Source organism: Centroberyx gerrardi, chromosome 2, assembly GCF_048128805.1.
Source record: "Centroberyx gerrardi isolate f3 chromosome 2, fCenGer3.hap1.cur.20231027, whole genome shotgun sequence".
Taxonomy (NCBI): Eukaryota; Metazoa; Chordata; class Actinopteri; order Beryciformes; family Berycidae; genus Centroberyx; species Centroberyx gerrardi.
Genome location: NC_135998.1, coordinates 13,408,209 through 13,435,504, shown reverse-complemented (window position 1 = coordinate 13,435,504; position 27,296 = coordinate 13,408,209). Strand labels below are relative to the sequence as shown.

Below are 27,296 nucleotides of genomic sequence, written 5' to 3'. Positions count from 1 at the left end.
CGTGCACACAAACACACACACACACACACACACACACACACACACACGTGCATGCATGCCTCAAGCTACTTCATTCTGTGCACACACATATACACACACACACACACACAGTAATATTTTAGCAAGAGTATGCACAAATACAACAGCATACACACACACAGATAAACACACACATTTTATTCCCATATCCTTCATGTCTGTTCTGTACTGTGTGTTTTGGTTGCCATGGGTGCATGATTTCCAATCTTGTCTAAGGTGAGAGAGGCAGAGACAGAGAGAGAAATTTACAAATACACATGATATGATGTAACAAATTGCACTATACCTAGTGCTGTAGGGTGAGCGCCGATGTAGAAAGCTATCTTGTATGTTAGAGGACAGGGATGTGGGTGAGAGCTGGTTGGTCATTTGGGTCACCAGGTGGGCACTTCCCCATCACAGACGTTTTACTGAATTAGGTTCACAACACATACAGGAGGCTCAGCAGGAGGTGCTAGTGTCCCAGAACCAGCAACCTACTGATCAGACTTAAACTCACCTACACTACACTGACACCCTGACATTGCACTGCAAAAAATCTCCATCGTAACAAGTCATTTAGTCTATTATTGAGTCCTGAAATCAGAATTTTCTTAAAACAAGTGAAAAAATCTGCCAATGGGGTTAGATCATTTAACTTGTTTCCAATGCAAATCAACTTATTTTCAGAGTTTTGTAGAGTAAAGTGTCATTTTCTTGATAGTAGTGCAGTGACCTGCCTTGTTCTGACTTGTTTCAAGATATTGGCACTCATTTCTAGAAAATTCCTGAAACAAGTGAAACTGCAGGAGTGGAGTGATCTCAGCCCATTGGCAGAATTTTTCTCTTGGGTTAAGAAAAATAAGATTTGAAGGCTGAATATGAGACTAAACGACTTGTTAAGATGGACGTTTTTTGACTTACACTTAGACTTACACCGACTCCATAAACATCTCACTCAATAATATCTGATATCAACCTCAACAACCTCATCAATCTCAACAACAACAGGCTAATAGGAACCCTTCTGGCTAGAAACAGCCCAACAATTGTAGCAGGAACTGAGGACAATGTGTGACGACCCATTTCTGCCTCCATAACAGTGTCATAATAAAACTCCCATCAAAGTCATGAGATAGATTTCCATACTTTGGATTAAAACTGGTCTCTGTTCTTTTCAGCCACAGCCGTTAGCTGCCTTTTTCATCAGTTTCAGAAGCTGCCTTTGTGGCCTGCTGTAATACCTGACCACGACTCCCTGAGTAAACTAGCGGTGGATGTGGCTAATTAAATCCACGGCACCAAACTCACACAGTGGATTCTCTGGCTTTTCAGCCTCACTGCTCAATCGCCTGCTACCTCGGGGTTTCTGAGCTCTTTCCTTTGACATGTCTCATCTACTGTATCTTCCCAGAGAGGCGAAGGGAGAGAGTTTAAATATAGGAACCACTAATTTTATGTCATTAAAATTATTTTAGATGCATGAATGTTTTACACGTCCTTATTTGATTAGTAGAGGATTAATTAAGCGTGAAGCTCCTCATTACTGACAAGCACAGTTTTGGTTCCTCAGCAGCTAAATCCACACTGAAAACTGACAATGACCGTGACAAAAAATTAAAATGCATGTTTTAATCACCTTTCACCATCTCTTTTTGAGCTTTGTTTGGTGCGCGGTGAATGCCTAGTGCTGACCAGATGAAATAATGTTGATAATAATAGTAATAATGATAATAATAATAATGATAATAATGATAACAAGAACAACAATAATAATACATATTTGTGTAACACTTCAAAACCATAATTAAACAATTACATGGCAACAAGGTAAACATTCAAAATGCAAGATATGTAAATAAAGAGATAAATAAATAAATAAGAGATGCAGCTGAGTATCCTCAGCATGGGAATGAAAGGTATGCCAACTAATAAACAGTATTGGCTCAAGAATTGAGTCTTGAGGCACACCAAATATAATCAATGAAACAGAAGAAACATAATTCACCAATACAGTGTGGAAAAATTTGAGAACTAGTCCAGGACAGTCTACAAATACCAGTAATAGGACTATCTGTTGGTCATAATCCTGCTTTAAGCCAGATGGAGAACAGAGGTCAAACTGCTGTACGTTGTAAATAAATAAACAGAATGGCCCTATGAGCATTACTGACACACATTGGTATACATGGCAACATCTTGCAGCTGTCTTTCTAGTTCACTGTCAGTAGGCATGCTTTCCATAAACCTTTCATTTTGTAAGAACACTGTGTTTTTATTTTTTATTTGCATTGTTTTTAAAAAAAATGTCATGGTTGTTGCCTGTGTGGTTATACAAGGTTTGAGAATAGCTTCAATTGAAGTACTTCACATTACATTACTCTGTATGCATTACACAGAAATGTTCCAACACCTGCTGCCAAGCGTCCTTTTCACTGTGAGCCTATAGCCTGTTGCTTGAATTTATTTTCAGGGTTTCTACTTCTTCTCCACACTGCTGGGCCAAAATCTATCCAGGAACTCAAAACCCTGCTTGGCTGCTCTGAATGTCTTGGCCAGACTGTGCGCTCTGGAAAATAGGATTATTGTTCAAAGTTGCAACAAGTTGGTTATTCTTCCAAGCCTAAAGGCCAGATTAAGGCCCTGATTTGTTTCAGGCTTGTGAAATCCTGAGCTCGGCCTTTAAGTCCACGTATTTCTACGATGGGAGTAGAAGTGCATTGAGGACACCTTTTCACTGTTTGCTTCATTCAGTTTCCAGGCCAAGAATTCTGTACTTCGATCCATCAACTGTGAAGTTCAAAGAACTGTAATATCGCCAACTTCAGCTCCTGCTGGTGCCAAGATTATACCCTGTCACACACAGACTGGTGGTATTATTTACACAGCAGAGGGTAGGGCATGGCATGGCGGGGGGGGGAGTGGCAGACTGACAAGATGTCATTATGAAATGTTTTTGAGAGATTTTGAAAGCTGATTATCTGAACTATTCTGGGATTGACTTGATAAAGGCAATACTGGTAGAAAAGAGATAGATAGATAGATAGATAGATAGATAGATAGATAGATAGATAGATAGATAGATAGATAGATAGATAGATCGATCATTTTTAAGAGTGCAGTGAAATAAGAGGTGTGCCTCTCACTTAACACAGGCTCTATCTATCTCTCCCTCTCTCTCACTCACACACACACTATTAAATATGTTTTAACGTCATGCCTCCTCTCTTTCACTGATGTAAGATGCATTACCTGAGCACTGATGTGATTCAGCCTCTGGTTTAATAGCATCTTCACAGAACTCTTCTTAATGCGATGTGCTCATGGAGTTGAATACAGCACTTAATTGGGCTGCGCTGAGCCTTGTACCTGCTCTTTCCACGGATTCAGGTGAATACAGGTGAAAGCTACAGTATGACCCGATATTGATTTCACTTATTAAATCCACTTGGCTTGCCAAATGGAAAATGTTCCTAATATTTTCTACATTCTGTCTACTTTCATATTTCTGTCCTCAATTTACCCGTCTATTTTCACTGTCTGGAAAACATACTGAAAAACATGGAATGCTCACTACAGTAAAGCAAATCTTAAGTGCTGGTCCTCCTTTGTTGCACTGTTGTTAAAGCATCTTGCTTACACCGCCAAGGTTAGGAGTTCAGTTTCATTAGAGGCTGCCTACACTCAAAGTCTTTGCACGGCCTGACACTGCAAGTATAATCTTGAGCATCTACGACACGGCACAGTATTGCTAGAGGGGAATATTTTATAGGGAACATCATGCATTTTCCCTAAATCAATATTCTTGGTTTCCTGTGGTAGTTTTATCCAAAAACTGGGACAGAATCCAAAGCGGCATTGATTATTCTTGAGAAACAGGTGATGATATTTCATTGAAAAGGCATAATTTTCTATAATTTTGACTACATTATGCTGCCACAGCATTTTTCAAATTCTGCAAAGTAGAACGAAAAAATATTGAAGGCTATTTGGTTAGCAGCCCTAAACATAATTGTCCATTTTATAGATGAGCCCCCAAAATACAGTAAACGGCTTGGGACCCACAAAGAATTCTTTTGAAAACGTGAGTCCCAGGAGGGAAATCTCAAAAACCATCGTCATAAAATACAGTTTGTCTTGGACACGGATGGACTATGTGTTCCTATGCAGGACACGTTTAAAGTAACAGGGGAGCTTCTTACATTACCAAGCAATGTGAACTGGAAGAACACAGAAGCAAGGTCATCCAGACGAATGGGACACATTTAGCAGGCTGTATAATTAAATGAGGAGACCCCCAGGTCACAGTTACGTTTTTTCAAACATCTTCATGGTGCTACATTCATACTAGCTGATAGCCATTTATTTGATATATCATTCACTGGGGGAGTAATTACAGAAATGCTGCCCAGGCAGTACCAGGACACATTCAGGTGATAAAACTATTCCTGGCCTCCTTCATGGCTTCTCTGAGAGCTATAGTTTCTCCCTCTTCTCCATCCTCATTCCCTCCACAATCTTCTCGCTTCCCCTCTCTCCATCAGTTAAAATCACACACTTGAATACTTAGCTCTTTAGCCTTAGATAGTTAAAAGGGTACACATAAACTCTATTTTATCCCTAACCTGGATGGAACTGAATTTCAGGTTATTTCTCTCTCTCTCTCTCTCTCTCTCTCTCTCTCTCTCTCTCTCTCTGGGATTTGCCTGGTGCCTGAGTGAAGGTCATTGTTGGGGTTTGGGCTAAGCTGCTCAGTGCCAGTCATGTGTGGGATGAGGCAGGGAGGTGGCACAAAGAAAAGGTGGTAAAAGGAAGGAAGGTGTGCCTGCTGAACTTTCTGCTGGACCAGGCCAAGCCGGGAGCTTGAAAGAGGGAGAAGAACGAGACGCTGTAGTCGGGGTCAGTGGATCCAGAGAGGATCATGTTGGGACTGGTAACGAGGCTTCGGGAGGAATTTGTAAGCTGATAAAAAAAGGTGTACCTCAGTTTTTTGCTGTGTAAGGGGCGGGATGTGAGGGATGTTTTGTTGTGGTCTGTGTTGCTTCTTGTGTTCAAATGGAAACGGTTAAAGTGTGTTGGAATGTGAGTGGTGGTCTCTCAATGAGTCTTAGGGCGCTTTCTGACTGGGTCCTTTTGAAAATCTCTTCCGAAACCTTGTGTACAAACAAACCCTGTCCCATTTATATAGCTGTCAAGCAATATCTGTCTCGTTTTGATTCATGACACAACATTCTTTTAGGGTTCTTGTGAATAGACAAAGGCACGCGAAGGAAGTAACTATGGTAGCGGATAACAAAATATGGCTGTGTTTACATTTCTGATGTTTATCTGGTGCTAGTTTCGGCACAATTGTTCTCGGACTGATGGGAAACAAAACATGTCTCAGTTGCAGTCGAGTCAAGAGCAGCTCTGTCAAGCGGGCCCACTTGTTTGTTTTGAAAGAGGACGTGATTTCACTTTCACACTTGTCAAAACTAACAATGACAAGGAGGTAAATGTACTCTGTTTCGAAACAAACTAGCCAAATGGACCCAGTTTAATGGAGGGGAACAGATTAAGTGGACCATCCAGTCAAATCAGTGTTACTCCATGACATTATAGCCCAAGATGGTTTTTATCTACCTATGTCATGTTTGTGTTTTATTTGCTGATTTTTCACGGTAGGTTTGAGTGTGTGGAGATCCTTTTTATGTGTACTTGCTTTTTCCTTTTCTCTGGAGAATTTACTCATGCATTTAGGTTTCAGCATCATTGGTGTAATAAATTGTATTTCCATGTCTGATGAAGAGTGCTCCATGCTCAAAATGACTCTTTTGGTGCTAATTTAAATGGAAGCATAAAATTGAGTGCAATATACTTTGGTGTTTTTCATGATTTGTTTTTTTGTATTTTTATCTGTCCATGATTTGCAATCTAACCAGTGTTGAATATTTAAGAATTTTTATTTAAGAACTGTTTTGGTCACAGTTTTAGATTTGTGCACAAAATATAGAGGTAGCAGACAGTGTAGTTCAAAGAAGAAAAAAAAAGAGAAAAATTATTATACGCTTGCCGTCCACATTCCCCATCTTTACCCACTCACCCCTATTCCAACTGTACCCCAACCTAACCTTTTATTCCACCCTCCCCTCCCCTCCCCACCCTCCCTTATCCCACCTTCCCCTTCCTTCCCCTCCCCTATGCTGGCTTCGAACTGAACTCCAAACCCTCTGCTCATCTGCACCATGTGACCAGGAAGGTTGAATACAGACACTGATCTGATTCACTATCAGTTTACACCATGGGGCTTATCACACATAATCAAACATATTACACCAAGACATGTTGTGCTTCAAAGAAACAGCTCAGAGTGGGGCTCCACTGTCCTCACTATGCTTCACACCTGTATCAGACACCAAGCTGTAGCAAGCGATGGTAGAAGTGTGGAAGAACACGTGGAATGGTAATCTGAGCTTAGTTCAATTTAATTTCCGCTGATAAAAATGAAATATGGGTTATGCAAGTTGAACTGTTAATCATTTTGGCAAACACTAGGCAAATGCTCATTGATTGCACAGTATTTCTGAAAGGTAGCGACAAAAACAAAGAATCACCGAGGAGATAAGACTGTAGTCAAACAGATTTTATCACCATACTTAATGTAGCTTGGATCGTTTTCTTTTTACACTAATAGAGTTCAGTTTTGGTATGAAAGCTCCCAGCATTGAAACACGAGCGCTCTAAGAAATGTCAGTCGCAATTTTATACTCCCAGGTGCAGGTAGAGGAAGCCGTAATTCACTGAGACTTAAACAAAATGAGATTTTGGGCTGTTTTGTGCACAACTTTCTTGTAGGCCTAATTTTCGGGGGAATTTTTGGCTTGTATCATCTCCTTGGAGAACCTTGTGTGTAGGAACATTAAAAAAAGTCATTTTTCACTTTATTTGGTCTGTAAAGTCGGGTTTGGCTGCTGCTTTGCCTGAAAGATTTAAATGAAATAACAGCTAAATACAGTAAATACAGTACAGTAAATCTTAGTCAATATGAATAGAGTTTGCGTGGGAGTTTCTGTGTCTGCACAACACTGAGTGTGTGCATGTGTGTGTGTGTGTGTGTGTGTGTGTGTGCGTGTGTGTGTGCGTCTGTGAAATTACTCTTTGACAGCTCTAGTTGTAATAGAGCTCATCCCATTGTTCTAGGGGCATGTTATTGTCTCCTGTGTATGACTTTCATCCACCCCCTACTGTGTACTTCTCCCCATTCAAGTGAATGGCTGTCAGCAGCCATTATTCCTAGCAAGACCTCCGCTGTGATCTCTGCCATGTTTCATCAAAGCGTGGCAATTTATTCCAAAGCCCACTGTCTGGGCATGTTAGCTAGTACTACAGTTATTACAAGCGTGTGTGTGTGCGCGCGCGATTCTGAAGCTTTTGTCTATCCAGTGGACAAACACCAGCAAAAGCAGCTGAGCAGACAAGTTTTGTCCATTATAATTTCACACTGGAGTCTGATGTGTGTACATGTACTGTATGTATGACTGTCCACACATGTGCATGTGAGAATCGATGCAGGTTTACACACATTCCTCCGTGCATGGAAATGTTTTCCAGTTAGTATTCCTCCACACGGGCTTTTCTGCCTTTGCATGTGTGTGTGAGTGTGTGTGTGTGAGTGTGAGTGTGTGTGTGCATTAAATAATTAACAGTGTTCGTCGCCTTGCTGCAACACATCCCTCACACACTGATCTGATTAAGACGGCCCCAGGAGACACACACTGCCTGCCTACACTGCACAGTGACTAATGTTGTGTGTGTATGCATGTGTGCATGCGTGTGCACGTGTGTGAGTGTGTGTGTGTGGGAAGGGGTGATTGGAGGATGGTTAAGATAGTCTTTTAGTATGTGTACACATGAGTAATGAGTTTTCCTTTGTCACTTGCTGCTTGCATTAGTTTTTGCAAACATGTCTATTTTTTTTAGTTTCTCTGTGTCTGTCATGTGCATTGTGTGCCTGAATTATCTGGACTTTATAGTTAGTAGTACTAGTAAAAGTAAGTGTGTGTGTGTGTTCTGATTGAGCATGCATGCTATTAGCGAAAGGTCAGAGGTTAAGGAGTAGGACCAATTGTCAGTAGAAACAGCTCAATACTTGCGCAGGAAGCACTGCCCATAGCATTTACAAACAGTATTAGAGGATATAGATAAGCAGTGTGGCATTGCACTATTCCTCTTACCTATAAAGTGAACCAGCAATTTTATGGCTGTATCAACAAAATATTGTATTTTTGCGTATATGTGCATGTGTGCTTTTGCCAATAGACAAAGTTTTTATGTTAGCTTTCACATACAACAAATCTAATTTGTCCTTTTCACTTTTTTAAATAAATATTCACAAAACTCAGAAAAAAAAAAAAAGACTATATAAGATTATAGAGCTATCATGTAAACATCATATAAATCAATACAATTTTGTTATCATATAAATAACAAAATTTTGACCTAAATGTCAGACGTGAAAGCCAAGATTTTCCTCCCCTCCTCCTCTGACGCAAAAATTGTCCCAGAACCCAAAATCCATACAGATCACCAAATGTCCTTTGAATTTAACATTTGACTTTAAGGCCAAAACTATCTGTTCTTGTTCTGCATCTTTATATTGATCCAGTTTGTGTGCTGTTTGGCTTGTAGATTGGATTAGAGTCCAGCTCTATCCCAGCCTGAAGGGGGAATAGGAAATGCTGTGTTGTGTTTGTAGACAGGTCAGATAGATACTGTAGAGAGACAGTCCAATCCATGCTAACTTTGTAGAGGGTCTCCGGAGAGACAGATCACAATGAAAGCTAATATGGTTTGGACAGGTTACCCACAGAGGAATTTAACATGCTTTACGTCAAGGTCTTAAAGGTGTTTTAGGGTCAGGAGGTTAGAGCTGTCAGTCAGTTGGTGAATAGTACACACACTGGTATGTTTTAGATGTGTCCGTTTCTATTTTAGAGTGTGTACAAGTAGGCTACGAAACAAGAGCGACATTTGGAGACGTTGCTGATGGAGAAAATCGTTTGCACTAGGTTTAGGAAGTGGCAACCATATCATACCATACCATACCATACCATATAATACCATTAAAAATACTTATGATCACTTTTACTGACATGGCTGTTGATCTGCTTTACCTCAAAATGTTGCATGTTTTGGGTCATGGCTTTGTCGGCTCTATTTTGTTCAGTATTTCTATTTTAAGGCGTGTCCATGTCACAGCTGAGTTAGATCTTGACAACGCGGGTCTATGCGGCTGTGTGCTTGCTACTGATAATGGCTTGCACCATTGAGTCATAGCTTAGCAACAAGCCTGCTGGCCTATTTTTGGTTTCAGGCAATTATCCACAATGCAGTGTGGTGGCGGTGGTGTGGTCCTATGACACTTCCAGATTGTGGCTGTAATGAAGGGAGGGAGGTCTGTACCCACATCTGTCAGGTTTCTCCCAATATAAAACAATGTTTCTAAACCTGGGGGTCTGAGTGATGATTTTTAGAATTAGAATTACTTTAATCACCAAGTACAGTTCATGCACAGTAAGTTGTGCAGGTGAAAAAGCTGCATAGACTCACCGACACGTTATAGTTTCACAGTACTGACGCATGCAAGTTACAAGGACAACAGTGGCAAAGGGACACTGTATGCATTTCACTTTAATCTACAAGCTGTGTGAATTTGAGCAGCATGTGATACACTGTAATTGTAGCTGTAGAGGGATGTATAGTAAGTGGCCAGTAGAGTATTGGTCTTTCAGCTGGAATTCTGAAAATCTACTGTATGTTGGCTGTCCATAGAAATACTTCAAACAACACATGTAAAGCAGAACTGGGACGTTTCCCCTTATGTACAGAAATATAGAAAAGATCCATAACGTACTGGCAACATCTAACCAAGCAGACAAGGAGTCAAAGCTCTGTCTACTAATGCTATGAACTTTGATATAGAAGTTCACAGGAATAATGGAAAGTAAGAATCAGCTCACAAAAATACATAACTCAAACACCGCAGCTGAAAAATTTGATTCTAAATAAACGTCTAGCAGCGTTAGATGAAGAGGAAAAGACTGTGTATGTTTCTGGAAAGTTTGTCAACGCAGAAATAGTTGTTTATATATATAAATATTTTATTTATTTATGATTTAAACTTTTTTTATTGTCTCATGTCGCAACATAATGTGACATTGTGTGTATTCCCTAGTTCTGTAGTTTGATTTCTTCAATTTGTACTACTTCAACTCTTGTATTCACTGCATTTGTTTTACTTTTATACCTATATGATACACTTCTAAGGTAACTCCTTCCTCAGAATGTAGAATAGGATTTAAATGTAATGGACTACAGTAACTGCTTTGGGATTTACTGAAATGCTTTGGCAGTATTGCCAAAGCTTCTTGCCTCTCCCATTCATGATAATAAAGCTTACTTGAATGAATTGAATTGAATTGGTCCAGTGTACCATGGGGAAGTCATAACAACTAGAATGAGATGCATGGCATAAATTAGCAGCATTGCAGAACCTGCATTCCTGTGGCTGTAAAATGTAAAGTGTTCTGAGGAACACTGCGTTGTGCAGACATTGTGGATTCACAAGATTTCGCAATGAATTCTCAAATAAATCAAATTAGCATAAATAATAGCAAATAGCTTACAAGTACAATTTTGGCATTTAACCAATGCTGTTATCTAGAGCATCGATTGGCTGTTGCAGGAATCAAACCAGCAACCTTTCAGTTATGGGACCTTCCTGCTACGTACAGTGGGAATGCAGATGAAGTAAAAAAAATTAGTAAAAAACAGAATAAATTTCCACAATACAAATGACATATATTATCATGTTTGTGATGAATGCACATTTCTTGTGAGAAGAAAAGAATATTGAAAGCCTCTAGGCTTCTTCCAGTAACTCAACTGCCACAGACTGAAAAGGGGTAATTAAAGAGAACCATTGATCTAATAAACCAGGAATGAGGTCAACTCATTCTCAAGTCAATCATTTCAAACTGCTATAAATGTACTAATGATATACTGTAGCGTTCACTCTCAGTCATTTCTTTATGGATTTAATATGTGAACCTCTGTGTGGCAAAAGTTTCCCTATGTTTGAACTCTAACATATATATTACTATTGTAATATCAACTTGGACTGGACTGAAATGACAACAACCCTGCTAGAAGCAATTCTGCCTTATCGATGATAATGGATGAGATGAGAGAGTTTTGTGAAGCTAACAAAAGGAGAGCATGTGGAAGCCAGACGTACCTGAGAAATAGAAACAAATACATTTATCATGCTTAAATCCCTTTAGAGAATTTACTGAAAGGAGCTGAAGGATTACAAGGACACAGGATTGTTTGAGTTAAGAATTAGAGTTTATATTCATTATGCACTGTTAGGGGTGATAAAGTACTCAGGTCTCAATCTCGCATTATTAATGCAAAATGAGAGTGCTGACATCTTGTATAATCTAGTACCTAGTCATGGGTCTACGAACAATGAATGTAGATCAGCCTGCTACTCTGCAGAGCCTGATGAAAATGAGCCCAAACATGTTATTTACTCAGGGTCAGCATCTCCATTTGTCTTTATTGTGACCTCTTGTTTAAGGTCAGGGTTCACAGGTCACCCATCGCTGTCCAATAGGAGACCTCCGGCTGATTGATGCCATAAAGGTCATGATCTTTCTTTCTATCTCTTTCCTTCTCTCTCGCTTGCACTGTCTCTCCCGTCTCTCTCTACCTTTCTTCCTCTCTCATTCTCTGTTTCTGTATTGCTGTCCATTTATCGATTTCATTCTATTTTTCTTTCTTTTGCGCACTCTTTTTTTTTTTTTATACATGCACCCTCTCTTTCTCCACCATCTTTTTATCATCGCTGCTTGTTCTCCTCACCCATAGCCTGATATTCACACTGAATGTCCATTTTGTCACCACTCCATTATTCAGCCTGAGATTGCCTACTAGTTAGCCGTTTTCTGTGTAGGGGGGTTTGATTTTCCCCTAACCACAAATCACTAGTGACTGACGTATTTCTGTGACACTGGTGCTGCGCCGCCAGTTAGCCACTATATCCATGGTTAGCCAGCGTATTTACTAACTTCACGAAGAATGTTGGTCGATTTTGACAAAAATATTGCTTTTGCAAAGACAATATGTTGGTTAAGGGGGTGATTTCAACAAATATTATTCTGCCGAAACGCCAAAGAAAAACCATTGCACGAACGGTTCAAACTTTAGTCCCGCCCACAAAGGTGCTGATTGGCTCGATTGTTTCTCCGAGCGAGAACAAGCCGTTGACTAGAGCAACACCGGACTCTCTGAATCGGTCAACAAAATCTGATGAGTGAGAGTGGGCGGGACCTGATTCAGGAGTCTGGAACCAGGCTACCTTTCTCCATCCTTTAAGTCTCCTTATCCTCCTCTGTTGCTTCATCATCATTTCATCTTTATCTCTTGTTGCTCTCTCCCTCCTCTCCTCTCCCTTTGCCATCTAACCTCGGTCCATCATCTCTCCTGTCCCTCACCCCGTCTTATCCGTCTCTTCCGCCTCTGCTTCTGTTTCATCTGTCCTCCATCTATCTCACACCCCACGCTCTTCTCCATCCCCCTCCACCTTTTTATCCATCCATTTCAACAGCCTTATTGCTCAGTTCGTCTTGACCTCCTTTCTCGCTCTCTCTCTCTCGCTCCATGTCTCTTCACTGCTCCCTCCCTCTTTGTTTCGACTGCCTGCTCAATCACTTCAGCTCTCCTCAGTCCCTCCATCCATTTACCTCTTTGCCCTCCCTGTCATTTCTACGTCTCAACTTTATTGCTGTTCCCCTCTGTTGAATGCTGTTGATAGTGTCTGTCTCTCTCTCTCTATCTCTCACTCTCTCTCTCTCTCTCTCTCTCTCTCTCTCTCTCTCTCTCGGTTTCTATGTGTTTCAATCTGAGATCGGTCTATATTATGAGCAGCATTTGTAGGTTGATTCTATTACACGTCTCCTAACTGGTGGATAATTCAATAAGCCACATTGAGATGACACACAGTTATAATCCACTTAATGAAGCCAGTGCACTGATGAGTTTTTTTCTCTTCCTTCTCTTCTTCTCTCGTTCGCTCCTTTCCTCTTTCTACTGCCTATCTGCTCCTGTTTTCTCTGCCTCCACTGCTACAACTCTTTTCCATTCTCTCTCTCTCTCTCTCTCTCTCTCTCTCTCTCTCTCTCTCTCTCTTTCTCTCCTTGCTGTCTGCAGGGTGTTGATGGAGAGGCATTCGAATGACAGCCGGGACAGTGGTCATCACAGGTGGAATTCTTGCTACAGTTATCTTACTCTGTATCATCGCAGTACTGTGCTACTGCAGGCTGCAGGTAAGGACACGCCTGCTTTTCAGCCTGTTACATTCTGCTACTTCTTGAGAAAGTTTGCATATTTATTGTAAAACTGCAGATAAGGACTGTCACTGACTAAAGAAATTAGTCGGTCGTCATAGGATTATGTTGATTAATCAAATATAGTTGCTTTAATCACAAATCTGTAAAATTGTGTTACCCACTTTTCAATCATGCAGAATGATCGCTCTAGATCAGGCACATTAAGGCCTCAAATAAATATTTGTGAAAAAAAAACATTATATTATAACTCTAACAACTCAAAAACACTGAAAAACAAAAAAAAAATTTTGGTCTTAGAAAAACATATACCATATTAACACAGGGAGTTCAAGTATTTTTCATTATGAATTCACATCTAACTACATTGTCTTCCAGCTGTGCATCATCTTTGCACTGTGTAGGTCAGTGGTCTTCGATCCTATAGCCATCTAAGCAGGAACTGATTTACACCTGGGACACCAGGTGATTAATGGTAGAATAGGAAACCAGCAGCACTCTGGGTCCCGAGGAGCAGGATTGAGATCCACTGGTGCAGCTTCAGGTACGGTCATGGCTGCTACAGCACTGTGAGGAATAAAAGCAATGTCTGCACTCACAAAAATAAGTTTCAATACTTTTTAATTCACAGCAGTAAGCAAAAAAATGAACATGTGTTAGCACTTGGCTTTCATCAGCATTTCCTCCTGAGTATGTCTCGACTCTGCGCCCAGTCTCCTCTAAAAAGTCTTAAAGTTGAGAGAACCATTCCTTTGATCCTTTTTGCTGAACAGTGTTACATTAGTTGTGTTACAGATTTCTATATCATCTCCTACCGAGGGTCAGGTCTCGTTATGGAAATTTCTTGGCAAAAAAGTTATCTTCGTGTCCGTCTTGGCTGAATGCAGGCTGCTGACGGGGCTGTGCTGTGACAGACGGATTAGAAGGATCTGTGCAAGTCTTGGCCAGGCGCTGCATACTGTCATACTAATAAAACCACAGGGGAGCATTATTTATTCCAGTGTGTTGTTATCTGCTCCAGTGTGTGAGTTTGTTTCTATTTTATACGAGTTCTGTTGCAAACTAATCCCCTGGGCATTTTGGTGCTTCAGCAGCAGGGGCGCGTTAAAAATGTATACGGTCCATGGAATATGGTAATATGGAACGATTTGGGTGAGGATTCTGCTTTATTTTATTTCAGTCCAGTTCAAGAGAGGGTTAATTAATTGATGAGATTCCAATAGTTTTCATTTGCTGAATTCTGTGCCTCTTTGGTCAGCAGGGTCAAACTCTCCCCTAAAGCCACTCCATCTTGTGCAGCTGTACCTTCTAATTAACACTATTAATCAACAACTATATACAAAAATATATAATATAACTAGACACCATGGATTTCAACTGAAAAATTATATTACATTCTTGTCAATGACAAACATGACCAATCTACATTTGTTAGATGGCTCTTCAGCATTCATACAGTACAGATGCATAATTTCCTGACATTTTTGACTCAGTAGCTGAATCAGTAGTTTCTCAAGGCAAAGCTATTTCCAACCCACAACCACGCACTTGCATGGAGGCAGAGCATTTCTGTGCAAAGAGACAAGTGCAATGCTTTTAGGAGAAAATTGTGTAATCATTTTTTCATCAAAAATAAACCTACTTGTAGCTTGTAGCTATCACACAGATTTCAATTGCTGAATGGCATTTCCACGCCTACAGGGATTGAGCTGGATGTGGTTTGTAGAAAGAAGAGAAATGGATTTCTGCATGGAAACTCGCCCTTGGTATCAAGGTTCAGAAAATAGATCTGACTGCAACTTTATTTTGTCCTTAGCATGTGTTTTCTCATTTGAACATTTGGGAAATCTGGAGCACTGCTTGTACTGCTGAAACGTTTACCAAAACACAGGATGTAACGTACCATACTACACATGAGCATTCATACAGAAGCCCAATTCAGATGTTAAAAAAAATTATGCACTAACCCACAAATGGTGACTAGAGGACATCAGGCTACGCTATCATGAATCTACAGGACCATCTGCACCTTTCACTTGGTACCTAATCAAAATGTTACAGGGTTGAGTGTGTGAGTGTGGGCATGTTGGGGTTATCAAGTGGGCTCCTCCCATCACAGATGTTTTGTTGAATTTGGGCCCTGACACCACCAGAGGTCCCAGAAACAGCCCCTCCACACACACTCTTAACAATAACTATACTCACCTATGATACCATGTGCTTTTATGTAGACTCAAACCTAGCTCACAACATTATGCAATAATTTCCAAACACGCTATTGGTCTCAACGACTAGCCATTTGTTTGTCACTGATAAAATCATATCAATTTCTGTTAGTCCAGGGCCATGAAAAATATGTTTTTTCCTTGAGGGAGCATAATAAATTGATCATAGAGGTCCAAATTCCTGCTGATACTACTTGCAATAAAAAATAAAAAATAAAAGAAATCCCTTCAGTATTTGTTTTTAAACTTTTGTTCCAGATACCCAGATACTGATTTTATAAGACATCAAACAAAACCTTCCATATTTTTTAAATGATTAATCTATCTTCCAAGAATATTTTAATATTTTATCTTAATTCCAGGGACCTAATGCTGTAGCAGCCAGTAGCTTCATGCAAAATTTCCAGTTTTAGTCAAAAACTATCAGTTGTTTCTTCAGTGATTTGGGACTCTGATTTTCAGATTACCCAACTTTAGGTACCAGTTACTTAAAAAACTGTTCCCTAAGTGATAATCTGCAACATTCTTGTTTTTTTTTATTTTGGCGACATCTTTGGGCTGTGGTGTTTCTGCACTGCACTTCCCAGAGATCACCTGTCTATAAAAGTGTTTCCAGTACTGTGATATATATAAGTTTGAGGTTTCTGTAGGTCTTTTTTGTTTTTTGTCAGTTCAGCCATGATGGCTATCGCTGCTCATGCTAACTACCAAGTTCTTCTCCTATTTGTTCCAAACAAACCGCTGCTGTGCACCAGAGGATTTTTCCTGCCCAACCTACCCGATACCCGGTGTTTAGAACAGCAATGTGAAAGCTTTCATCAACTGGATATAGGTTGAAGCACTATTGTGTTATATCAGTCGTCGATAAGAGAGTATCAAGACGGGAATTAAAACTTTGTGAATTATAATTTTAAAAATATGTTGTTATCAGTACTGACTGTGAATCATCACAACATGATGCAGGCTGCAGGGACAGTAAGAAACAAACCAACCATGTCAAAGCTTAAGTCCTTTTCCTAAGACATAAACCAAACAGGCTGCCCACTGATTTGGGTAATAGGTCCTATACCTCCAGAACATGTAGAAAATCAACAACATCTTTACAAATATTTGATTGTGACTGATGAACTAACAGCCTTCTTAGAAAGGTAGATGTAGCTGTATGAAGTAGTTATTGAGGCTGAACAGACAGGTTTCGATAAATATAAGAAACATTACAAGCAAGGCATTCTCCTTGCTTGACAGGGAATTTTTTCCCTTATTATTTCCCCTAACAGTTCTGCAGTTATGTGAGCACAAGCAGAAGATTTCTGTGTATTCGTATTAGCTTGAGTTTGCTTTGAAAGGTACCATGGCAGCAGTCTCAAGCCATCAGAGTATGGAGTTGTGGAGAGTGTAGGGTGAATTAAAGTAGGTTACACAGTTCTGACATTTAGCTAATTACCCGCCATCTAGTCTCTTGAGAACCTGTCTGCCTCTAGACAGATTCTTAATAGCTTAATAATTACAGCACATTCATAATAACTGTATTTGTATAGCACTTTTACAAAGTTACCAAATGCAATAAAATAAAAAAGGAACAAAACATTAACATTAAAAATCAGCTATGACAAAGGGAAGACTTGGACTGACAATCTAATATACAATATTTAACATATATGATAACACAAAAAGGCTTGAAAGTCTGCTCACCAGTTCAGCAACCAACAGATACACCATCAAACTGAAGACAAAAGGACAGCTGATACTTCGGGCTCTTTAAGGCCCACTTAACAAAATCCAGAAACCATGTGGACACTCCTCACAAACAAATTAACAATACCACTATACGATAATGGGAGCAAAGGCACATTGTCAGTTAAATGCAAGTTCATAACAATGAGTTTTCGGATACAGAGCCTGCTACACATATTTCGTCAGGCTGGTTAGCCACATAAAAAACAATGGGGAAAGCTCTTCCAAGGTAGCCCATGTATAAATAAAAAAATAAACAGAATGGAAGTTCCTTGAATACAAAATGTTAGTTTATAAAAGTTTATAAATGCTCTATATAAGCGCACAAATGAACAACAGCGCATAAGTAAGCAAGGGAGGAACACCAAAAAGGCTTATATATATTCAATGCTTTTCAAGCTCAAAGCTGTTGAATGGAAGTGGAGGAGGACCCGAGAAATAGGAAAAGGGGAGATCACGTGAGATTACCTGAGACAGCAGGCAGCAAAATACATTACCAATAGCCACAGTATAAAAATAGTTAGAGGTAAGAACAGGACGTCAAGAAGCTTTATCTGTAGATCTAAAACTGAACTTGTGCAAATAGAGATTCAAAAGCTCCAACTAAGCTGGGTCCAAGCCATTTACCACCTTAAAAATAATAACATAATAATAAAAAACATCTCAAAATTGACTCCAAAATCAGCTGGAAGCTGGAAGCTGGAAGCGAAGGTAACAGAGCTATAATTGAAGTTATATGATCTCTCCTCTCAGCTCTAGTTAGAAGCCTTGCTGCTATATTCTGAACTACTTGCAGACAGGAGTTACAGTAGTCAGTACAAGAGGTATTAAAGGCCTGAATAACTTTCTCCAAGTCAGATAAGGATAGAAATGACCTAATTCTAGAGATATTTCTCACTTGGTAGAAACAAAACCCAACAGCTCCTGGGACTTGATTCTCATACAGTATTTCAGTGCAGAATCAAATGTGATGCCCAAAGATGGTTTGATATTAGCTGGCAGGATGCCAAGATTTTCAAAAATTTGAAAGTTACATTCTGTGGGCCAAATATAGCAATCATAGATTCACATCCTTGTTAAATTGAGAAATGTTTTGAGAAATGCAGAATCTACTTTTGCTTAAAAAAATATCAAGTTTATTTTCTGTGATAGTTGGTCTGTATTTACTGTAATGAGATGAAGATTTAGACAGAGAAAAGCAAGGAATGATAAAAACAACAAAAATAATCACGGACAAACCGTTTTATAACTTCAGAGTGCAACACTCATTTGCCTTCAACTTCTGCAGTCTCACTGAGAGGAGTCACTTGGACCTCTATAGGGACAGGTGGGTTGGAGAACACCTCCATTTGATGAAATATTGTTGAGTCCACATCTAGGATATACAGCCAAGTGAGACTCAGGAACATGGGGAAATGGAGTAAAGTGGGGTTAGGTACGGGGAGATGTCCTCTCTAAAGAGAGTGCGTTGAGTGAGCGAGTGAGTGCTTACTCGAAACAGAGGTCGTGCAAGGGACCTGGCATCTGTTTAAGCTCTAAATAAGAAAGGAAGGGGAGTCCTGATGTTGGGCAACTCTGGATCTGGAATGGAGGGACTTGGAAACTTTGGAAACCGGTCTGAGGGAGACACATGAAGTTTCTGTATCCGGAGGCAGTGGAGGAGGGACCGATATCTCTGGAATTTGGATGATGTGGGGAGGAGGGATGTGGCATTTCTGCAGAAAATGAAGAGGGGATCCCTGACGTCCCCCTGAGGGATGTGGAAAATGCTGCTGATTTCCCTTGGAGAGGTCTGTCAAGGGTTCCTGGCTTGTCTGTTCTGGCATTACTAAAATAGAAGGATCAATGCTTCTCATGGTTGTGGGTGGAAAAGCCTTCTGATCTCTATGAGAAGACAATTGTGATTTGTGACTTTCTTGACCAGCACAAATCCTGATGTTGTGTTATATAGCAGACTTACTTGTAAGCTTTGGGTCTCTCACTGCCTTGACAAGGGGTTTAGCACCCTCATCATTCACATTCAAGATAATTGCAAGATTCAAGATAATTTTAAATTCACTCTGATTGTGAGACACATTATTTTCTTGATTTGCACATAAGCAATCCTAAGCAGTTCAGGCAAACTCGTCATGTCTGTTGATGGCATTCATTAGCCTAGAGGTTAATGAGATTCGTAAGAGCCGCTGTTTGAAATAGGAGTGAGATTGAGAGCATCTCAACAAGTGGACCTGATGGACAGGGCTTATCAAGGGTAAGAAGAGGAGTGGAACGACATTGTCACTGCTGGGAAGAAAATTGGCAAGAAAAGAGTGAGGCTCTGTGACTTTCAAAAGGAGGGAGAGGGTCAGTTAATGCTAGTCACGCAACTGTTCAAAATTCACAGACTAACTCTGGCTATCTGGCTGCAAACATTGTAAAATAGTCCTACTACATACTGTTATTGTTGTGATAATAATATGGAGGCTGACCTAGAGTGTACTGACTAGATAGCACAGGTAAACCAATTTGCCAAATGGTTTATTTTGCTTTGTTATTACTGAGACCATGACCATGCAGATTTTGACATTTCAGTATAATGAATGTCCTTCCCTATCTCTTATCTCTCCCCTTCCTCTTTGTCTTTATTGTTCTTTCTCTTTCTCTTGTGCCTCCTTTTAACTCCCTCCCTCATCCTCTTTCCCTCATCTCATCTCTCTTTTACATTTCCCCCACTCTCCCTCCCTCCTGCACCTTCCATTCCTTCTCCCTCCTATCCTCCCTGCCTCTCCCTACCCTCTCCTCTTCCTCTCTTATCTCTGCTCCCCATCATCTTTCAACATCTCTCACTATCCCCCCCCCCCCCCCCACTTCCATCCAGTATTATTGCTGTAAGAAGGAAGAGTCCGAGTCGGAGGAGGAGGAGCCAGACTTCGCCGTTACATCCCGCCTCCCGCCGGTCCACTCCAATCACAACATTGTGGCGGCCACGGCCGCCGCCTCGTCCGTCCCAAATGGCCCCGCCCTTTTCTCCACCCCTCCGCTGGCCAGGAAACTGACACGTTCACAGACCTTCTGTCCATCCTGTACACACTATGAGCTGCCGTTCTACCTCCAGCCCCCTCAGCCTCAGCTCCACCACCAGCCAGATGGGTTGAGGAACGGAGGCGACCGGATCAGCTACCGCAGCGTCCAGCAGCAGGATCTGGACCTGCCAGTGCCTGTAAACATATCGAACTACCGCAAACACAACCTCTCCCGGTCGGTCACCATGAGGGACATGTTCACACGCAGCTGTAGCATCAGCACTGACGTTTAGCTGGGGGAGGTTGGAACTTGGGGCAGGTTTGTGCTGAAGTGGACTGGGATGGGCTAGGCTGGGCTGGGCTGGGACAGAGTCGGCCAGTGCTTTTGCCAACTTTACCAGTTTAGTCCAGGCTAGTATGGTCTGGTCTAGTCTGGTCTGGTTCTGCCGGTCACCTCTTGCAGGAATAGAAGACTCAGATGGCACTCAGGAAAGGCTTCTCAAAAGGTACTATGCTGTTCTTAAAATAATTTAGGTCCGGCCAGGGCCTTACAGATGGGCCAAAATACAGTATAAAGTAGAAAACAAAAAAAAACTGTTAAATTACTAATAACATGAACTTCTCAATTTGTTTTATGTTGAATAGTTGTTTTTTTACCAATAGGAAAGGAATTTGTTTTCAAATTTGATTAGAAATGTCTGTATCCCTCTGGATTCTTCTACCTATGGCCTGAAAGATAGATTCCCACCATGTCAAAATTATATGATCGGCAAGGATTTTCTCTCTGCCATAGCTGCTAAAAACAAAATATGTGGAGAGCAAGGAGAAGCTCATTGGTTCTCTCTCCTGTGATTGGAGGATCTGTCTGTTCCTCTATCCACAGATTATACAGATTATGGAATATCGTTCAACAACAATGGGAAAACGAGAGGAGGAGGATGGGGCTCAGAATGGGGGACTTCACATTGTAGCTGCCACCCAGAGACATTTTAGACAAACTTAACTTAGGCCATAATATCTTAAAACACAAAGGGCTCACCGAAGATGGAAATCCCTGCTCCTTTTCCACATCCTTTTATAGAGATGCCCAAATTTGCCAGGAGGCTGCTTTCTCTAAGGTGAAAACACAAAGTGTATACTACTGTAGAACAGAGAAAGACCTCTCTGTTCTTGCAGGTAGGGTGGACTAGGTGCCAAAGGGGACTGAATTATTGCATTTGCATGTGTGTGCGTGTGTGTGTGTGTGTGTGTGTGTGTGTGTGTGTGTGTGTGTGTGTGTGTGTGTGTGTGTGTGTGCGTGCGTGTGTGTGCGTGTGTAACTGGAATAATTGTTATACCATAATTCTGACTCCGTACAAAGAAAAACATTCTGTTACCCCTATATATACTGAACCCAATCCTGGGTTGCAATAACATTTTAAATATATATTGTAAAGGGTGGGGGGATTTTATTGCTACAAATGTGCCAATTTACCCTAAATGAGTTAATGCAAAGAGCTGGCCTGACCAGATGGTATGAAAAAGCCTAAGTGGGTTTGCAGCTGTTTTGTAAATGTTTATTTTACTCCTCTAAGATATTAGCATTACTGATTATTGCTAAAACACAAGCTCATGTAGAACAGGCATCGACACAGGTGTAGGTGGCAGACAACAGCAAAAAGTTTCTACAGAAACACTTTATCTTTACTATGTGATCTTCATTATAGTTCTTCACTGAAGTTTCAGTTTGTGGACTCTTCACCCCATTCCTTGTGTTGTCTCTGATTTATTGAAATATGGATTCATGGGCTAAAGATTAATTCACTTTTAAAGGCACATCTATAAATATTTAACAGGCCATAGCATACACTGCTCTCTCTCTCTTCTCTCAACTCGCTGGACTGGGAAATATTTGCTCTTGCTCTGTGGTACTCAGACAGTTCCTTCTTGGGATTGTTTGTATCTTCTGCGCTTGGCTAACATGCCTGGAGGGATGTTATTCTGACAGGAGGAGCAGTGGCTGAATTTTATGGCCACAGGACACACATTTAATGAGTGAAATTATTTATTGCTTAGATTTCAACAGAGGGAAGGTTGGTGGTTGGGTGAGGGCCTTGAAGCTGATTGGATCTCTTGTGGGTTATTGTCCTTCTTGGATCCCCCTCCTCCCCCCATATGGGTGGTGAAAGCTGCCCCCCCCCCCCCCCCCCCCTCTCTCTCTCTCTCTCTCTCTCTCTCTCTCTCTCTCCCTGTTGATTTGATCAACAATCATGCTCATTTATTTTCCCACAGGATGAAACAGTGAGTGATTTTTTTTCAATAGTTTTTCCTCTTGTGACATGTGCTGTCATGCAAACACACTATGACACACACACACACACACAGACACACACACACACGCACACACACACACACCCACACACACACACACACACACACACAGAGTTCTCAATGCTATGTTTTCTTTCTTTTTGAAAATCAAACTATGTGACAGTTGCACAGGAAATTTAGTGCCATAAATAATTATGAGAGAAATATATTAAATACTATATTATTATTATTATTATTATTATTATTACTGGTGTATTCAAATGCAGTGTTGCTTTTATCTTGAAGTATTTGAATTATTTGCATTGTTTTATGATCCAGCTGGTTTTCCAGACTCAGTACAGTACAGCAGAAATGTTTCTGTCCTTGTTTCTAATGTATAACTAACAAACACATTGTTGCTAATAAAATGGTGTGGAAAATCCTTCCGGTCTGGATACTTGTTGCCATTCATGTCATCCATCATTAGAAATCCTAACAAATGTTGGGAGGACCTTTCTCGTATTTATATTAAATTGTGACTTTTTAAAATTGTAATGAACTGGGGAAGTGAAACATTTGTTCCAAGTGTTTTATACATTTAAATAGATTTTTGGATAAATGTGATCTCATGTTTGTATATAGCTCAGTGAGGCCTCTTGATGTAAAGGTTCACCAGTGGACATCCAGGACAGGACGCCATAGCCCTCTCTCTGCTTTAATATTGTACAGTGGATTCAAAAGCATGGTACATCATCCTGGATTATGTTATTCAGTGAGCTGATAAACACAGGGTAAATATCATTTAGCTGATATTTCTGTGCTTGGCTACATAAATAGACGTGCACAGGGCAGCCAGCACCAGGGCACAAACAGCAAAGCCAGACACAGACCGAGTTCAGCCATTTTACGCCAGCTGTCTTTTAGAAAATAACTTAAATGAACACTTTCTATTGATGGTTTTGTCCAGACGACAGGATAAGGATAAGGATGAGGAAGACGGAATTTACCGATCAAAGTAGTACGCTACACAGCAAGTCTGTTTGGATATCAGTGTGTAAAAAAAATGCCGATGAATTTGTTTCCTGATGGATTGAAACCACACTCTACTTCTGCTTCGTTTGGTGCATATGTTGTCCATTTGTTGCTGAGGAAGCTAATAGGCCGACGTCTGTTTGCTCGACTCCCAGAGGATGAAATTTGATACGGCCAGCAGTGGCCAAAAGTAGAAGCAGCTTCTACTGGAGAGCTCACAGGTGTGTCTGAGAAAGAGATAATATTTTAAGTGAAACTACTCCGGGAAGACAAAATGGGTCTTTTCTTTTTTTTCAAAGGCAAAGATCAGAATTTTCAGACAAAACTGTAACATCAGAGTACTGTAAAGCCTGTAACCACGACGACAGCAATAAAGTCTATTTGCCCACAGTTCCAGTCAGCCCTTAGGCAAGGAGGTGATAGTCGTGACAGCAAACATGTTTGGACGGGAAGGGTAAGAAACAAGAATGGGAGGCTTAAGTGTGACGATAAACCAACCTGACAGTCAGAGGCGAGGAGGTGATAGTCACAATGAAAAGGCGTCTGAACAGGAAGGCTAAGAGATGAGAATGGGAAGCTTTAGTCTGACGATAAACACAGCGAGTGAGTCAGCGAAGCGAGCAGACTATTCATACAATAAAAACAACTGAAAACTATTTCAGAGAGGAAATAGAGGCCGTTATTAACAGGATGAGTCAGACCTAATGAATGAGAAATAGCACATACCACAGCATACGGGGAGAGATGGAGGCGTAGTGGAGCCGATAGAAAACCAAGGCCTCCCTAGCAGAGACATGAATAGCCATTTTGTGATGGCATTAATACAATAGCACTGCTTGAGACATGAAAAACCTTTCAGATTATGATGGATTCCCTTTGATGCCGCTATCTTCAAACTCGGATTTATTTCTACGTGGATTGCAAATAGCAGCGAATCACTGTTACACTATTGTTCCACCCCCAGGAAGAATTGTTTGGGAATTTATTTTCAACTATTCTCTTTGCAGTCATTAGAATTTGCATGTAATGATCCCCAGAACCAGCTAATTGAAAAACACAAGCTTTTTCTACTGCTATTTTCAAATTCAGTTCTACTTAACAACATTTAAAAAAGCATAGGTGTATTAGTGGAGTATTAGTGGAAGATAGATGCAACACAGCTAGATAATGAGGGGCTTCTGCATTGGCTGCCACTGGAATTGGAGACTTGGGGTTCAAACCCTGTCTGGCAGGTTCGCTGTGGACTAGCAAAGTAGTTGTATCTGCTTCCAATCAGGTTCAAGTCCCAACCTCTCGTGTCCATTGTCTACTGTATAATATCTCCCACTTCATCATCACCAGACAACATACCAGAATTGATCAAATGAAGAATAGAAAAGATTACAATGTCATAGAAATTACAAATGGTAGAGAAATAGACAATAGAATTGATTATCACCAAAACACCGCAAGTGATATAGCCTATTACACAGAACAAAGAACAATCGGGACACTGCTCACAACTATAGACAAGCAAAACACACCGGTATCTGAAGCAGTCAATGACGACCAGCGCCCTACGCTCCTGGGAAACAGCACTAAAAGAATGGGTCAGGTTATGTTGATCCCAAAACTTCAACGCGTTAGGAACAGTAAAGTGACTTTATTTCCACAGTGGCCATTTTGAACACCTGCAGTAGGAAACTGTGTCCGGCAGATTGGCATATAAATAAAACTAGTCTTACTTCACATAAGTGAGGACTTCAGATAAACATAATAGTTATCAAATTAGCTAGCAATCTCAGGAAGATCAACTAGGCTACAATGACAGTTTCAATTTAGTAGGGAAGTTAGCTAGCTTATACTAGCTAGTTAGCTACTAGCTAGCTACTTAGGCTAGATTCCAGTAGCTAGCAATAGTGGGTCGTATTACCTTAAAATGTGAATCTACATCCCTCCAGATTCTTGAGATCCATTCATTTTCAATACATTTGTCAGTGGGAAATCCAATAAATTATAAATGTTTGTCCGATTCCTGACGTTTGTATGATGTGCACTTGGTACACAACAGTAGGACACTGTGGGCTGTAGCCTAGGCTACTTGCTCTGTAGAGTGACGTAAAAATGGCCACCGTGGGAATAAGGTCCACACAACACAATACATTACAATACAATACAATATAAGATAATGAGTACAGAATAGTGGGATACTGTAACAATATGATGGGTGAGGTTGATTTTTTGTAGGTGGTATGATATTCACCTCTGTCAACGGAATTGGACAGGGATGTTTGTCGGTTAGCAAGATAAGTTTAGTCATGACCATGGGGCAAGGAACAACAGATTAACTTTTCACACCGATTGGCAGGAGGGGGGTGTGGCAGTGGCCGTGGCTTCTCATAAAAAGGCATATTACTTCTGAATAGATTCATGTAACTCCATCAGACTTTGTGGCCTATCAGCAGACAGAAGAAGAGGCAAACCCTCCATTATTGGCCCAATCAAACAACATGGGGGCATTGGAGAGCTCATTTCCAGTTTAGACATAACCGCCCTGCACATTTTACCAAGACTTGGTCCAGTGGTAGAAGGGCAGCCCTATTGGCCCTAGCTGATTGGCACATGGTGTTGTGGTAATTGGCTAAAATGCTTAAAAGTAGCTAGAATTTGAACAGGCATATCTCATGTCCCATGTCAGGTCCAGTCATGAAAATGTGCCCATCTCCTGATGTGAAACAAGTTATATAGTATATAGTATAGTAAATATATAGTATTGTATAAGTATAGTACACGCTGGTGACTCAAAAAGATGAGGAGGACAGGGCCAATTGCAGGGTAAAAGGGTATGGCCCAAAAGTCTATTGTACTCAAGACTAAACAACCTACTTTTTAAAGAAAAATGTTAGAAACTGGGGAAGATCACCATCCTCCCTATCCTCTATGGACCAACACATTTGTATACACTTTTTTGGTTCTGGCGTTGTGTTGAAAGTGAACGTTAAAACCTGAGGTTGGAGATGATTGATGGTATCTGCCCATCAAGACCAAGATCATTGTCCACCTCAACAGTCCTGACCAACATTTCCCTCCACTTCATAACTAAAAGGTCACAAGTTCAATCCCAACAGCCAAACTGTCCAGCTGTGCTTCCTGTTGAACTATCCTTGAAGGCAGCACACCTCTGCCTGACCACTCAGTGTAAGCTGCTCTAGATAGCAGTGTCAGCTAAATGCCTAAGTATAAATGCAAAGCTAACAAATCTAGCAGATGTTTCCTGCCGACAGCTGTCACCCTACTTAACCAGCCCTCCTAAGTCTTACTCTCCTCAAACCTCTATATCTCTGGGTGCTTTCTCACTATCTACAGTCAGAATTTTTATACCATGCTATTTATTATCACCAAAGAGGTTTTATAATCTTGCACATTTTATGTATCACATTAGATTTAGTATAACTTCCCTGTGGCACAGGGGATCAACAGAATATCGGTCACGCACTACATTTCCTCTGCACCTCCAACCATATAGCTACTGTATATTACACTGCTTGCAGAATATAGTCCCTGTCCATAGAACGTCTTACATTCACTGTACTTTTTTTGTGTGAGGTCCTGTGTCAGTACTGTGTATA

General features: G+C 40.6%; 2 protein-coding genes across 2 annotated transcripts in view; both read left to right on the top strand.

Annotated features, from left to right (window-relative positions):
- The window catches only part of LOC139915902 (protein FAM163B), a 32,280-nt gene extending 11,620 nt beyond the window's left edge, over positions 1-20,660 (top strand). The window contains exons 2-3 of the mRNA XM_071904688.1: positions 13,270-13,385; positions 20,223-20,660. Of these exons, the coding sequence (XP_071760789.1) occupies positions 13,293-13,385; positions 20,223-20,660 (531 nt within the window). The 5' untranslated portion in view covers positions 13,270-13,292. The remainder of the gene's footprint in view (positions 1-13,269; positions 13,386-20,222) is intronic.
- cercam (cerebral endothelial cell adhesion molecule) overlaps positions 1-27,296 on the top strand; it is a 145,038-nt gene that overhangs the window by 106,404 nt on the left and 11,338 nt on the right. The gene's annotated exons all lie outside the window — the stretch shown is intronic.